General features: G+C 43.0%; 1 protein-coding gene across 10 annotated transcripts in view; it reads left to right on the top strand.

Annotated features, from left to right (window-relative positions):
* Positions 1 to 12,335, top strand: part of LOC137371193 (CRACD-like protein) — a 250,581-nt gene extending 238,246 nt beyond the window's left edge. For all 10 annotated transcript variants that reach the window (XM_068033333.1, XM_068033335.1, XM_068033334.1 and 7 more), the window contains 2 exons: positions 5,282 to 5,426; positions 7,158 to 12,335. In XM_068033333.1, coding sequence (XP_067889434.1) covers positions 5,282 to 5,426; positions 7,158 to 7,321 — 309 coding nt within the window. In that variant the 3' untranslated portion in view covers positions 7,322 to 12,335. The remainder of the gene's footprint in view (positions 1 to 5,281; positions 5,427 to 7,157) is intronic.
* Positions 12,336 to 15,155: the final 2,820 nt, after the last annotated feature.

Below are 15,155 nucleotides of genomic sequence, written 5' to 3'. Positions count from 1 at the left end.
CACTATGAAAAAACGGGCAGACAAGCACGCAAAGACCCGAACATTTCAACCAAGGAATGAAATATAGTATAGGTAGGTGGTAGGGAAATATAGGGACAGGTGGGGATGTTTGGTAGGAATATGGGATTAGTGTAGGATTAGTATAAATGGGTGCTTGATGTTCGGCACAGACTCGGTGGGCCGAAGGGCCTGTTTCAGTGCTGTATCTCTAATCTAATCTAATCTAAACACGCAACCAAAAGAAAGAAGATTTTGACCTACATTAACAAGGAGATAGCCACGTTTTCCACCATCAGCACGTACTCAAAATTATTGCTTATGGGTAAATGACAGTTGTCATTTTAATTTGCATTCCTTTATTTTGCATTTTGAATATGGATCCAAATGACCCAGATTCTTACACATGTATCTAAGCATGTGTTTGATAGAAACATAGAAAATAGGAGCAGGAGTGGGCCATTCGGCCCTTCGAGCCTGCTGCACCATTCATTATGATCATGGCTGATCATCCAACTCTGTAACCTGTTTCCGCTTTCTCCCCATATCCTTTGATCCCTTTCGCCCCAAGAGCTATATCTAACTCCTCCTTGAAAACATACAATGTTTTGGCCTCAACTGCCTTCTGTGGTAGCAAATTCCACAGGCTCACCACTTTCTGGGTGAAGTAATTTCTCCTCATCTCAGTCCTGAAAGGTTTACCCCGTATCCTTGGTCTATGACCCCTGGTTCTGGACTCCCCCACCATTGGGAACATCCTTCCTGCATCTACCCTGTCAAGTTCTGTCAGAATGTTATAGGTTTCTATGAGATCCCCCCTCACTCTTCTGAACTCCAGTTAATATAATCCTAACCGACTCAAACTCTCCTCATACGTCAGTCCCACCATCCCAGTAATCAGTCTGGTAAACCTTCGCTGCACTCCCTCTATAGCAAGAACATCCTTCCTCAGATAAGCAGACCAAAACTGCACACAATATTCCAGGTGTATAATTGCAGCAAGACATCCCTGCTCCTGTACTCGAATCCTCTCGCTATGAAGGCCAACATACCATTTGCCTTCTTAACTGCCTGCTGCACCTGCATGCTTACCTTCAGCGACTGGTGTACGAGAACACCCAGGTCTTGTTGCATATTCCCCTCTCTCAGTTTATAGCCGTTCAGATAATAATCTACCTTCCTGTTTTTGCTACCAAAGTGGATAACCTCATAGTTATCCACATTATACTGCATCTGCCATGCATTTGCCCACTCGCTTAACTTGTCCAAATCACCCTGAAGCCTCTCTGCATCCTCCTCACAACTCACCCTCCCACCCAGTTTTGTGTCATCTGCAAATTTGGAGATATTACATTTAGTTCCCTCATCTAAGTCATTAATATATATTATGAACAGCTGGGGTCCTAGCACCAGTCCCTGCGGTACGCCACTAGTCACTGCCTGCCATTCGGAAAAAGACCCATTTATTCCTACTCTTTGTTTCATATCTGCCAACCAATTTTCTATCCATCGCAATACACTACCCCCAATCCCATGCGCTTTAATTTTGCGCGCTAATCTCTTATATGGGACTTTGTCGAAAGCCTTCTGAAAGTCCAAATAAATCACATCCACTGGCTCCCCCTCATCAACTCTACTCGTTACATCCTCGAAGAATTCTAGTAGATTTGTCAAGCATGATTTCCCTTTCGTAAGTCCATGCTGACTCTGTCCGATTCTACCACTGTTCTCCAAGTGCTCTGCTATAAAATCTTCGATAATGGACTCTAGAACTTTCCCCACTACCGACATCAGGCTGACTGGTCTATAATTCCCTGCTTTCTCTCTACCTCCCTTTTTAAATAGTGGGGTTACATTAGCTATCCGCCAATCTGTAGGAACTGTTCCAGAGTCTATAGAATCTTGGAAGATGACCACCATTTCTAGAGCCACTTCCTTAAGTACTCTGGGATGTAGATTATCAGGCCCTGGGGATTTATCGGCCTTCAATCCCATCAATTTCCCCAACACCATTTCTCTGCTAATACCGATTTCCTTCAGTTCCTCCCTCTCGCTAAACCCTGTGTTCCCCAACATTTCTGGTATGATATTTGTGTCCTCCTTTGTAAAGACAGAACCAAAGTATGCATTTAGTTGGTCAGCCATTTCTTTGTTCCCCATAGTAAATTCCCATGTTTTTGACTGTAAGGGACCTACAATTGTCTTCACCAATCTTTTTCTCTTCACATACATATAGAAACTTTTACAGTCAGTTTTTTTGTTCCCCGCAAGCTTACTCTCTTACTCTGTTTTTCCCTCCTTAATCAATCCCTTGGTCCTCCTTTGCTGAATTCTAAACTGCTCCCAATCCTCAGGTCTGTTGTTTTTTCTGGCGAATTTGTATGCCTTTTCCCTACAGGAACCTGTCACTTTACTCTTCTCTTCAGCATAAAGTGGTCAGTTTTACTTTCCACGCTTGTGTACAAATAGACTGAGCCATGCAGCTCCAAACACAGATTTTTATTACATTTAATTTATTTAATTTTACGTTTAAACTGGAAAGACAGGAGCAGAAGCACTGACCCAGGTATAAATAATGGGGAAACTGTCTTGAGTGATTGGGATATGATGCATTGTTTTTCAGCAGCTTTATATCTGCCTTTCACTGATTTCCCTGCAGTGACCCAAGCTCACTAAAAGTGATCAGTAAGGTTACTTAAGGGGTTTGTGTCTTCTATAAAGCTACTATTCTATGGAAAACAATTTTTTGTAAAATATAAGTACAATACTGAATATCTCTAACAAGTTCACAGTCTACTGTGGATTTAGGCTTGTAATATAGTACAACTACCAATAGATGGCTGGATGACAAGAATGGTGGAAAAGATCAATGGTGTACATGACTGAATTAGATTTGGATGGAACGGACTTAGTGAATAAGATGGTCTTTTCCAGTTAGTTTTCTATGTTCAAATGTATTTTCATAGGTTAAACCGAACAATAGATGCTATTGGGGGTGGCACAGTGGTGCAGTGGTTAGCACTGCAGCCTCACAGCTCCAGGGACCCGGGTTCACTTCTGGGTACTGCCTGTGCAGAGTTTGCAAGTTCTCCCTGTGACCCCGTGGGTTTTCGCCAGGTGCTCCGGTTTCCTCCCACAGCCAAAGACTTGCAGGTGATAGGTAAATTGGCCGTTGTAAATTGCCCCTAGTGTAGGTAGGTGGTAGGGAATATGGGATTACTGTAGGGTTAGTCTTAATGGGTGGTTCTTGGTCTGCACAGACTCGGTGGGCCGAAGGGCCTGTTTCAGTGCTGTATCGCTAAATAAATAAATAAATAACCATAAAAATCTCTTCCCTCCATACAATTGCTACACTTGTGCATCACTTACGGTAATGCAACTTGTGGTGGGCTCTCAAATGTTCTTTACCCTTCCAACATGTGCCACTGACCATTAGAAGCTGAAAGGAACAGAAGCCCAGACAGTAGGAGCACTATCAAATCTGAGCAGAGCTTTGCCTTCCAGTTAATTTGAGCTGACTATATCAACTTTGTTTATGCAGTTGCTCTAAATTAAATGTGATGCCTGCTCCAAAGTCGGCCGTTAATTTCTGCAGCTCCCCACCAAAGATCTTGAGTGGAAAAAAAATAAAATCAATGCTGCTGTCAACTCACAGCACATTGGAAATCTATGCACGCAACAGTTCCTTTCAAATTTAGCAAAATTTTAGTAATTTATCACAGACTGCAAATATTCCAACACTGCTGATCTTTATAAATTGTACAACTCTTGAGATTAGTTTTCATTCCTGGCAAACAGAGGCTGCTTGTAAGTGGCAGCCCACCAAGATGCAAATTTTTACATTTCCAGGGGCACACATGAGTCTCCCAGGGTTTGGGGCACTGGTGCAGCACTTTATAATGAGGACAATAAGATTAATATGCTTTACTCTTCAAACATTTCAAGATCCTATCAAGAGACTAGTTTTCTCTAAACTAAGGAATCTGGCTTCCTAACAATCATTTTATTGGAATATAGCCTGGGGTTAGCACCCAAGTGATGCACGCAGGCTCTCATTTATACTGCATAACTTGTTACAGTACAATTATTGACTAACACCCAAATAGAGCTTATAATGAGGAACACTGCATAGGTGGAATTTGGTGTGCAGTCAGCTGTTGTGAAGCACAACTCTTGTGAAACAGAGAGGGAGTGCTTGAAAAGGAGGCCCTACTTCCCAAAATCATAAGATAAACAGAATTAGCAGATTTCTTCCCTTAATTACCGTTGTGTCATAGGGTTGTTCGTCTTTCAACAATAACTTCCGTGTACTTGTGGCCCAAATGGTTTTAGACAAGAAGCTTTAATATATTGACTTATAAAAGTATTGTTCTCTATAGTGTTACATTAAATGACAAGCTATTCTACATCCCGATTATCTCAAAATGATTAAGCTCAACCTTCGTCACTAGGCTATGAACTTCCAACTGTGCCAAGAACTGTAGCTTTTTGAAAGGAGGGTGCTCTATCTTTATACTGTTCTGCTGCCTTGGACTGCGCATATGCACTTCTGTCCCTATCTTCTAGTTATTAATTATCGCACCAAACTGAGGCCATGCTACCAATTCGAGATGAACTGCTTATGAAGTACCCAAATCTTCATGGCCTTCATCTCTGTCTTACAGGCTTGTTATTGCCCTATGGTAGGCTCTCCTCTTATGTTTCGGTATTTGGTTCTTTGCAGCTTGCATGCAAACAAAACCTGTTACCTGTCAGCTCAGCTGGTATGTCAGGAGCTAGCATGTCACAAGAACATTTTAACTTGCTCTACACAGGTGGGGTCTGATGCAAAAATGGTTAACAATCTAACAAGCAGCTAGCCCTCTTGTTTTAATAAGTGTCCCAGCCATATTGACCACTGAACTCCTGTATATCATGCAGTCTCAGGATTCTAAATCCTGAGTGTGCAGCAAGTTTTATGGCAAATGACAGAACAAATCCTCACACAAGAACGCAGTTTTAATGCATTTGCTTAATATTGCTTTGATTACTATTTTAAAGGAGGCAGTGACCTACAGAATTAGCCATGTGACGGCGTTATAAACTTAATATCACACACGAGTTTCCAAATGATATTTGCTTGCTTACTTTGTTCTTGAGAGTTTCTTTCCTTGTGATACAACAGTAATACAGCTCTGGTTAGCAGAATCCATTTCTGCTTTTACACTTTACACACAAAATATAACTTTGCTGTGCAAAATTGCAAACTCCAGTTACAGGTTATATATGTTCCTTTTCTGATCAGGAGACCATAAAACCACCAACTGAATTCAAAAGCAGTCAACATAAGTCACCATCCTCTTGCAAAGCTCAAGACTGCAAACTGGAACTAAAGTCAAGTATGGCAGAGCCTCAACAGAAGGTTTCTCCCATTCCGAGTCCTGTGACAGGTAAAACTGAAGATAACAATTTGCATTTACACAGAATGTTTAACATAAAGATTGTGCCACAGTCAGAAAAATCACTGATCGGCATAAATGGCCATTGAGCCAGGAAGAGAGAGCTTATGAAAGATAACTTAGTTGAAGAGTTAGTTATTCAGAAGGATTTTAAAGAAGGAAATCGAGGTGAAGGGGATTAGAGAGGGAATTCCAGAGGTAAGGGCCGAGGTGGCAGAAAACTCTGCATCAATTTGATCTGTTGTGGGTCATGGAGCCAGTGCAGACCAGCAAGGACACGCATAAGTTTAGTTTGTGGAGCATAGTGAATAGTAGTGCATTTGAGTGGTTGAATCTGGTAAAGGCATGTACAAGAGTTAACAGGGCAGAAGTGGCTAATATTAGAGTATTTGTAGTTGACAAGGTATGGGGTCTGAAAATAAGCTTGAACAGGACTCCAAAGGAGCAGTCAAGTAGGTTGAGCCAAGATTGTGGTTGGAAAGGAGGAAGGACTTGGTGGCAAGGAAGTGGAGGTTTTGCAGGTTGTTGAAGACTTAGGCTTCAAGATGTTGAACAGGAGAACCTTGTAACTCATTAGCTCCCCAAAAATGCTGTAGTCCACAGTTGGCCTATGCTTGACTCCTTCCTCAATATCAGGCCCGATCCCCACCCTCCCACAAATGCCAAGATGCAGCAGTGTTTGCTAGTGACAGCGTTCAATGGAGGCACAAGCCCAAAAATCGTTCAAGCCTCCCAGAACCAGTTTTGGGCAGAAGTCAAATTCTCCCCCACTCACCCCCGCACAATGGGCTGGATTTTACTGTCGGCAAACGGGACTTTGCCACCAACATAAAAGTCAGTGGCGAACCCGCTTCCACCTAGCCCGGGGATCTGACCCGCATTTTATGGGTTCCCGGGCTTTAATTGTCCCGAGGCAGGACTTCCATCTGCTTAAGGGAGGAGGTCCCGCCTCAGTGAGCTGCCGGCCAATCAGCGGGTCAGCAGCTTTTAGTTCCAGCAGCGCCACTGGGAGTGGTGGCCACTGCGGGGACTGCTGCCCAGCTGACCGAGGAGGATGCCCTGGAGCCAGGGGGGAATCAGTCGTGCAGGCAAGGCAAGGGTTGTCATTTGTGGGGAGGGAGGCTGTCTTGGGTCCCAGGGGTGGGTTGGGAGGTAGGGGCAGTCCTTGACTGCCATGGCAGCACCCCCCCCCCCCCCCAGGGCGCGGAAAGGCCGGCAGCTATCGCTGGGCGGCCTTTCACATCCCCAGCATGCCCGCTTGCCACGGGTAAAATACCCATGGAGGCGGGCGAGGGCCTTAAGGGCCTTGATTGGCCTCGGGCAGGTGGGCTGTTTTCCCCTGCCCAACCACCGTAAAGTTGGCCAGAGGCGGGAGCGGGGCGGGAAGGCCTCCTGGAGCCTCCCACTCAATTTTACGCCGCCCCCACGCCACCATCCGACCCGCTGGGGCAGTGTAAAATTCAGCCCAATGTCATGGGTAGGTACCTACAGACTAGCGATGCAAAAAACAGCCCCAGTAGAGCCCGCAGTAGCAGGCTCAAGGGGCTGAATGGCCCACTCCTGTTCCTATTTCTTGTGTTCTTATGAGATGCTTCTAAATGTTTCTAACAGATGAAAAAAGGCACTCTAAACTTTCAAGCCCACATAAATAACCAAAGTATGTGAATTCCATTTTTTCTTACAGGTATATGTTTTGTTTAAATTATCATTTTTCACTTACAGTAAATAAGCCTTTATCTGCAACATCACAAAATACTAATGACAAAGATGGAAGAGAGCAACACAGCAAAGATAAAACTTCTCCTTCATCCAGTCAGCCATCGTGGATGGAACTTGCCAAGAAAAAGGCAAAAGCTTGGAGCGACATGCCACAGATTATCAAGTAGATTTCCACACGGAACCTCGAAATTATGTCTGGAACCCTCTTAGCTGCTAGTTTTTGGACATGCTTTAGACTGTCCGTAATGTTGATTGACAAAAGTTAGAATCCTGTGTTGATGAAATGTAGGTCATATGTAATATTCTGTTTTTTTTTTTTAAAACAAAATAGGATTTCCTCAGACTGCTATATCTAGTGTATTACAGCACCGGATTCTGTTGAGAGGAGGAGGGGTGTGGTGATCAGAAAACAAGTGCAATACAGATTCCTGACTGGATGATTCCAAGACCATGTAATGGCTTCTTGTCATGTTCCAGATCTATTTGATTGGGTTTGTGAAGGAAGCAAGTGTCAATTTTCTTTGTCTCCTAGAAAGTGGCTATGGTTAAAGCCTTGCTCTTGTTATCAAGCTGCTCCATTTGTTTAGGGTACAGGAGGTGCTGTATGGTAGGGTGCAGTATATGTTCAACAAAACTGAGGGGAAGAGAAAGAGAGAAGTTAAGAACGTTGACTCCTTCTGTCAAAAACACTTTTCAAGTACTTTTCAATTCAATTGATCCACAAGTGTTTTGCTGTGTTCTAAGAGTTCTAAAGCATTTTTAAAAAAATACATGTTTTGGGTCAGGTGTAAAAACTTATATTTGTATGCTTTTTAAGTTTTGCTAAATTTTTGTAATGCTTTATCATTCTGTATTATAGTTCCACTACTGTTAAAACAAAACTATACAATGACACGCAAAAATGTGGGAGTATATATATATATATATATATATATATTAGCTAATATTTTATCATAAGTCTAATGATGACTATAATCTGTACTTGGGTTTGCTTAGTATTTTGTTTTTAAGTCGACACTATTTGTACTTATTTCTGCTTCATGCAGATCAGTACACATATATATCATCGTGCAGGGTTTTGCATGGCTGGATTCTGATTGAAACTGGGGTGAAAGTGCAGTTTTCTGTGGAACTGGCAGATCAGCTGATTTTTCCCAGTTCCTGAGTCTTGCTGCTGCTGCTTTTCTCAGCAGTGTTGTTTTATGTCAGAATGTCCCAAATGAAACGGGATATTTGGGGCGTGCGGATCAGCAGGGCTTTCAGCGGCTAGGAACATTGCTTGTCTAGAAAATCCTAAGACCCATCCTGGTAATCATATGATACAACGCTAATGAAATTATCAACTAATCAGTTCATCTTCAACAGACCCAGACATGAAGTGAGGAAAGCCCCAGTGGTAAGGAGCTTTGGGCAGCGTAAGTCCAAAGTCACCTGTTCTTCCCAAGCGTGCTACAGTTACTGCATGCCATGTGGCTAATAAAGTATCCAGCTAATTTGTCTACTGAAATTATTCTCACGGTTATTAACTATTACCAGATGCCTGACATCCTATTTTGTAAGGCTACAGTTGAACTGGTACAGTGTTACTCCCTAGCTGTAAGAGAATATTAATAACAGAACTGTAACTGAATGGACCTTCAGGAGGAGTGTGTTCATTTACACAGGAAAACATGTAAAATATTGTCAAGAATCTTGTATTATAGCAAACTAATTATATTGTCCTAGCCTGCTTTTAAATACTTGTAACAATGCAAATTGCACTATATGTTTTAACCTCTAATTACTTTATGATATTCATATTGGGTGAGGTAAGAGTGACTGCCCTTGACATCAGGCAGCATTTGACCGAGTATGGCATCAAGGAGCCCTAGCAAAACTGAGGTCAATGGGAATCAGGGGGAAAACCCTCCGCTGGCTGGAGTCATAACTAGTGCAAAGGAAGATAGCTGTGGTTGTTGGAGGTCAATCATCTGAGCTCCAGGACATCACTGCTGGAGTTCCTCAGGGTAGTGTCCTAGGCCCAACCATCTTCAGCTGCTTCATCAATGACCTTCCTTCAATCATAAGGTCAGAAGTGGGGATGTTCAGCATCATTCGTGACTCCTCAGATACTGAAGCAGTCCGTGTAGAAATGCAGCAAGACCTGGACAATATCCAGGCTTGGGCTGATAAGTGGCAAGTAACATTCGCGCCACACAAGTGCCAGGCAATGACCATCTCCAACAAGAGAGAATCTAACCATCTCACCTTGATATTCAACGGCATTACCATCGCTGAATCCCCCACTATCAACATCCTAGGGGCTACCATTGACCAGAAACTGAACTGGAGGAGCCATATAAATACCATGGCTATAAGAGCAGGTCAGAGGCTAGGAATCCTGAGGCGAGTAACTCGCCTCCCGACTCCCCAAAGCCTGTCCACCATCTACAAGGCACAAGTCAGGAGTGTGATGGAATACTCTCCACTTGTCTGGATGGGTGCAGCTCCAAAAACACTCCAGAAGCTCGACACCATCCAGGACAAAGCAGCCCGCTTGATTGGCACCCCGTCTACAAACATTCACTCCCTCCACCACCGACGCCCAGTGGCAGCAGTGTGTACCATCTACAAGATGCACTGCAGCAATGCACCAAAGCTCCTTAGACAGCACCTTCCAAACCCACGACCTCTACCACCTAGAAGGACAAGGGCAGCAAATACGTGGGAACACCACCACCAGCAATTTCCCGTCCAAGTCACACATCATCCTGACTTGGAACTATATCGCCGTTCCTTCACTGTTGCTGGGTCAAAATCCTGGAACTCCCTTCCTAACAGCACTGTGAGTATACCTACCCCAAATGGACTGCAGCGGTTCAAGAAGGCAGCTCACCACCACCTACTCAAGGGCAATTAGGGATGGGCAATAAATGCTGGCCTGACCAGCGTCGCCCACATCCCATGAATGAATAAAAAAAAATATTTAGTGAGAAATATAGTATGTAAATATATACCTGCCAAACTATTTTCCTAAATTGCCAGAAGTTAACTCTCACTGTGGTACAGTTACATTTGGTATAAAAAGTTAAATTGTTTTGAAACGAATCATAAACGACATGCACTTTCAAAAAGTGCTTAAAACTATGTATCTTTAGTTAATAGATTTAGATCTTGCATATTATCATTTGATAGTTGTTTCACTCCATATGCCCTATTGCTAAGAATGCAACTTTTAATAGCTTTAGTGGTAACAATGTGACAGGCAGTGGAAGTTCTCTGATTCGTCGATCACAAGTTATGGGTTTAATAGCTTCCATTCCTCGCTCAATTTGCCCACTGATTTACATTTATTCTTGCCATCTGCATGTTACCAGCAATGTAATTATTTATGCCTGTCAGTACACAGATAAGTATGTGTGTACCTGTGTAAATATTTAGAGCACTGTATAGCATTGTGCCCAGGATCTGTTTCTGTTGTCATGCGTGTTCATGCAGAATGAGTGTTTGAATCACGTTAGTCAGCTATTTGTGTGGTGAATTACTATTGAGAAAGTTTGAATGCTCATAATGCACTCCAGGGACATGTTTATTTACCATTTGTTCACTCTAAAGTGAAAAAGTATGCATCTTCCAGAGTGAATATTAGTAAGGAGGTTACAGTATGAAAATTGGTTGCCTTTATTTCCCTTTTTACAAGAGAGGAGTCAATGTTAGAAATTTCTATAGCATTTTTACATTACATAGGAATGCACAGAATTGCTAAAGACTGGGATGATTCATTTGACTGGTCTCAAAATTCAAAAATAATATACTATACTCTCTCTTTGCCTATACTGTGCTGCACTGTGTCATTAGACTCATCCATCATAGAAATGTTGGATCAGTAGCAGAACCGCATAATATGTCTGGGCATCAGTTCAGAGTGCTGTGGTGTGGTGGGATGGGTGTTTAATTTCCCCACTCAAAATTGCCACGGGGCAGTGCCAAGTTGAAGCCAGGTCTGTCTCCATGGGTAGAAAAATAAAATGAATCACCGGTAGATTCATCCTGAAGCTGGTCTCCCACACCACATTACAACTGATTCAGAGCAGCATTGGCAAAGAGGCCCATAATGGATCATCCAGCGAGACCAGGAAAGATAAATGTGAGAATAATAGGGAGAGTTTTCCCATTTAAAAAAAAAAAGCTTAGAAATAAGTCAATGCAATATTGCAGTACAAACACATAGAATGGTTTATCAGAAAATTACATGTAGTGCAGCCATGATTTTCGGTAAACTGAAACCCTTCCAGTGATGCGGCATCCCAGAAAATTTTACACTTAATATGCTCACATGATCCTCCTTTGCCTGATAATTTAGTGGAGGCCCTAACCCATTTAAAACAAACAGGTTGACACCTCAGTTATGATAGCAGATGGTGCACTGTTGTACAAATGTATTAGGGGTCCAACTACTAATATTGCAAACAGCAATTTCCAAGTCTATTAAGTCCCCACACCTGCAATTGTAACTCTGAATTCATGCTGGTGCACACAGCTTGCACCCTTAAGTTATAAACACCTGCATGAAGATACAACCTATGCGCTGAATTTTAGAGTACGTTCTACATGGAATAGTAAATCCATCCAGGAATTATAGTTTATTCAATAACAATCCCATAGTTTTTGTTCTAAAATCCTCTAATGACAAACCTGTGAGATGCTGTGGGATTTGTGAATGAGCAACTTGATAGGGGTGTATGTTTTGCATATTTGATGTTTTTACATTCACAAAACTTTGCCAATTATATGTCAGCAAAACTGGTACAGCTTAAAGATCGTCAATCTGATGAGCTTGAACCTAATACTACTGTGTGATGCATCAGACTGTTAAACAGCCTTACCTTTATGTTGCTAAATTATACTACCTCTCCCTACTTTTATATGGTTAGAACTTCCTACTTGTTAAATCATGATGGAAATTAAAGGATTATTTTTTACTAATCTAAAGATGGCACTCTTTGTACTGAATACAGTGATTTATATACAGTACTTTTTGCAAACACTAGCTGAATTGTGTTTTTGTGGTGTGGTAACACTAAAATTCAAAGTTGATACTGGGGTCTTAGTAAAATCTAATGGTGACCATCTGAAATTTCTTGCAGCTGCACTTTGGTATTGGATTTCAGTAAAGGCTGATGGTAGACATGTGAATTTTTTGTACTGCGTCCATTAAATGGTAAAACACCCAGCACTACAGTCGGATTACAAGCTTTGTTCTTCCAAACTTTGGATATGTTTGGAAAGTGAATTTTGAGCTCAAAGTTAACAGTACGGTACAATTGGTTACAGATCTTGTTGGGAACAGTTTCAGATAATGAGTCAGAAAGTCACATGGCATAGAAGGGGCCCATTCGGCCTATCGAGTCCATGCCAGCTCTCCGCACAGCAATTCAGTCAGTCCCACTTCCCTGCTCGATCCCCATAGCCCTGCAGGTTTATTTCCTTCAAGTGTCCATCCAATTTCCTTTTGAAATCATTGATTTTCTCCTCTTTGACCACCCTCGTGGGCAACCACTTCCAGGTCATTACCACTCTCTGCCTAAAAATGTTCTTCCCCACATTCCCCCTGCATCTCTTGCCCAAAACCTGCAGTCTGTGTCCCCTAGTCCTTGTACCATCAGTTAATGGGAACCATTTTTTCCTGTCTAACTTATCTAAGCCTGCAGAATCTTATACACCTCTACACTCCATCTCCTTTGCTGCAAGGAGAACAAACCCAGCTTTTCCAAACTAGTAACTAAAATCCCCCATCCCTGGAATCATTCAAATAAATCTCCTCTGCACCCTCTTAAGGACACTCACATCTTTCCTAAAGTGTGAAGACTAGAACTGGACACAATACTCTAACTGGGGCTGAACCAGAGCTTTATAAAGGTTCAGCATAACTTCCCTGCTTTTGTACTCTATGGGTTGAATTTTATCGATGGCGAGCTTCTAAAATGTTGTGCGCATACGCATAGCTTTTACTCCGCAAAGCTACCGTAATATTATACACAGCGGATCATTTACATGCCCGGGGTGGACCACACCCTCCCCCCCCCCCCACCTCCCTCCCAATGACGTGGAAGGGGACAGGCACTCCATCCCTGGCAACGCTGTCCAGCGCCACTGTGCAGGCATTTTTAAAGGGCTTCCAGCTCTTACATTTCATTTTAATTTTTAAAGGAATAGCTATTACAAATTTAATCTTAAAAATGTAATAAAAGATTCAAGCTCCTCTCCAACCCACCCCAATGACTAAACAATGTATTAATTGCCCTCTTTCCCCCCCCCCCAAAAAAACTTATCTTGCAATCCTGACCTTCTCCCCCCACACTGCCACCACCCCCCCCATGCTTTATTAACTTTCACCTTCAACCCCTTCCCACAATCCCCTCCACCAATCGCAATAGATTTCCCCACTTCCCACCCTGAAAACTTACCTTCTCTCTCCTCCCCCCCCCCCCCCCCCCTCCCAACCATTGTGTCACCTCATATCTCCAAACGGAGATCCGACGGTGCAGGAATCCCGGCAACCGACGGGATGGCCGATGGGAGTAGGTAGGTCATTAATTCTTATATTTACATATTTAAATCTTGCTCCTGTCGCCAAGTGGCAGGGGGTCCACCACGAGGCCTCACCACTGCTGGTAATATGGGCTGGGGCCTTCCCGGCGTCAAGGCCTGTAGCGGGCATTTTCCGGGCCCCACTGCCATGACCCCCGATGTCGGGAGTGGGGGGGCCGGTAAAACTCGCCCCTATGCTTCTAGTTACGAAGTCAAGATCCCATATGCTTTGCTAACTACTCTCTTAATATGTCCTGCTACCTTCAAAGATCAATGCACATGCACCCCCAGGTCCCTCTGTTCCTGCACACTCTTCAGAACTGCACCATTAAGTTTATATTTCCTCACCCTATCCCTTGTGCCAAAATGCATCACCTCACACTTTTCTGTATTAATTTCCATCTGCCATTTGTCTGCCCATTCTGCTAGCCTACTTACATCTTGTTGCAGGTGGTTCGTCTCATCCTCACTGTTTGCAACTCCTCCAAGTTTGGTGTCATCGGCAAATTTTGAAATTCTACTCTGTATTCCAAGTTCCAAGTTATTTATATATAACAAAAAAGCAATGGTCCCAGCACTGCCCCTTGGGGAACACCACTGTCTACCATCCTCCAGACTGAAAAACAACCATTTACCACAACTCGCTGTTTTCTGTCCCTGAGCCTTTTTTTTTTATCCAATTGGATGTTGGACCCTCCTAATCCATGAGCCTCAATTTTGTTAACTAAAGTGGTACTTTGTCGAACGCTTCCTCAAAATCCATACAGACAACATCCACCATATTCCCTTCATCAACATTTTCTGTTACTTCATCAAAAAAGTTAATTAGATTAGTCAAGCATGAACTGCATTTTACAAATCTGTGCTGGCTATCCTTATGTAACTCAATCCTCCCCAAGTGTCTGATGATTTCTTTTCTCTTGATTATTGTTTTTAAAACCTTACCCATTTCTGATATTAAACTAACTGGTCTATAGTTGCTAGGACAGTCCTTACACCCAGGGCTGGATTTTAAGATCCTGCTGCCATTCTCAGTGGCGAGCTCAAAAAATGGTGGCCTGCCTGTGCAGACCATACGCCAAAGAGCCGCTGCAATCTCCCACACGGCAGCTCATTTAAATAGCTGGGGTGGCCCCCCCCCCAATTACGTGGAGGAGCCAGGCTGTCCATTGCCCGCAATGGCGCCAGCTGTCTGTGCGCAGGCATGGCGCCATTTTTAAAAGGCAGCTAGCCCTGCCAGCATATTTAAACTTTTAAAGAAATAACCCCCAAATTAAATAAATAAATTTATAACATCTCTTTCCCACCCCCCCATAACAATTACAGTAACTATTTGCCCTTCTCTCCCCCCCCCCCCCCCACCCACCCTCCCCAAAAACACTTGCCTTTTACTTCTGACCTTCTCCCCTGCATACTGCACAAAGTTTAAAG

The sequence above is a fragment of the Heterodontus francisci genome, chromosome 6, assembly GCF_036365525.1.
Source record: "Heterodontus francisci isolate sHetFra1 chromosome 6, sHetFra1.hap1, whole genome shotgun sequence".
Classification (NCBI taxonomy): Eukaryota; Metazoa; Chordata; class Chondrichthyes; order Heterodontiformes; family Heterodontidae; genus Heterodontus; species Heterodontus francisci.
Note: the sequence above shows the minus strand (reverse complement) of the source record. Positions and strands in the feature narration are given on the sequence as shown.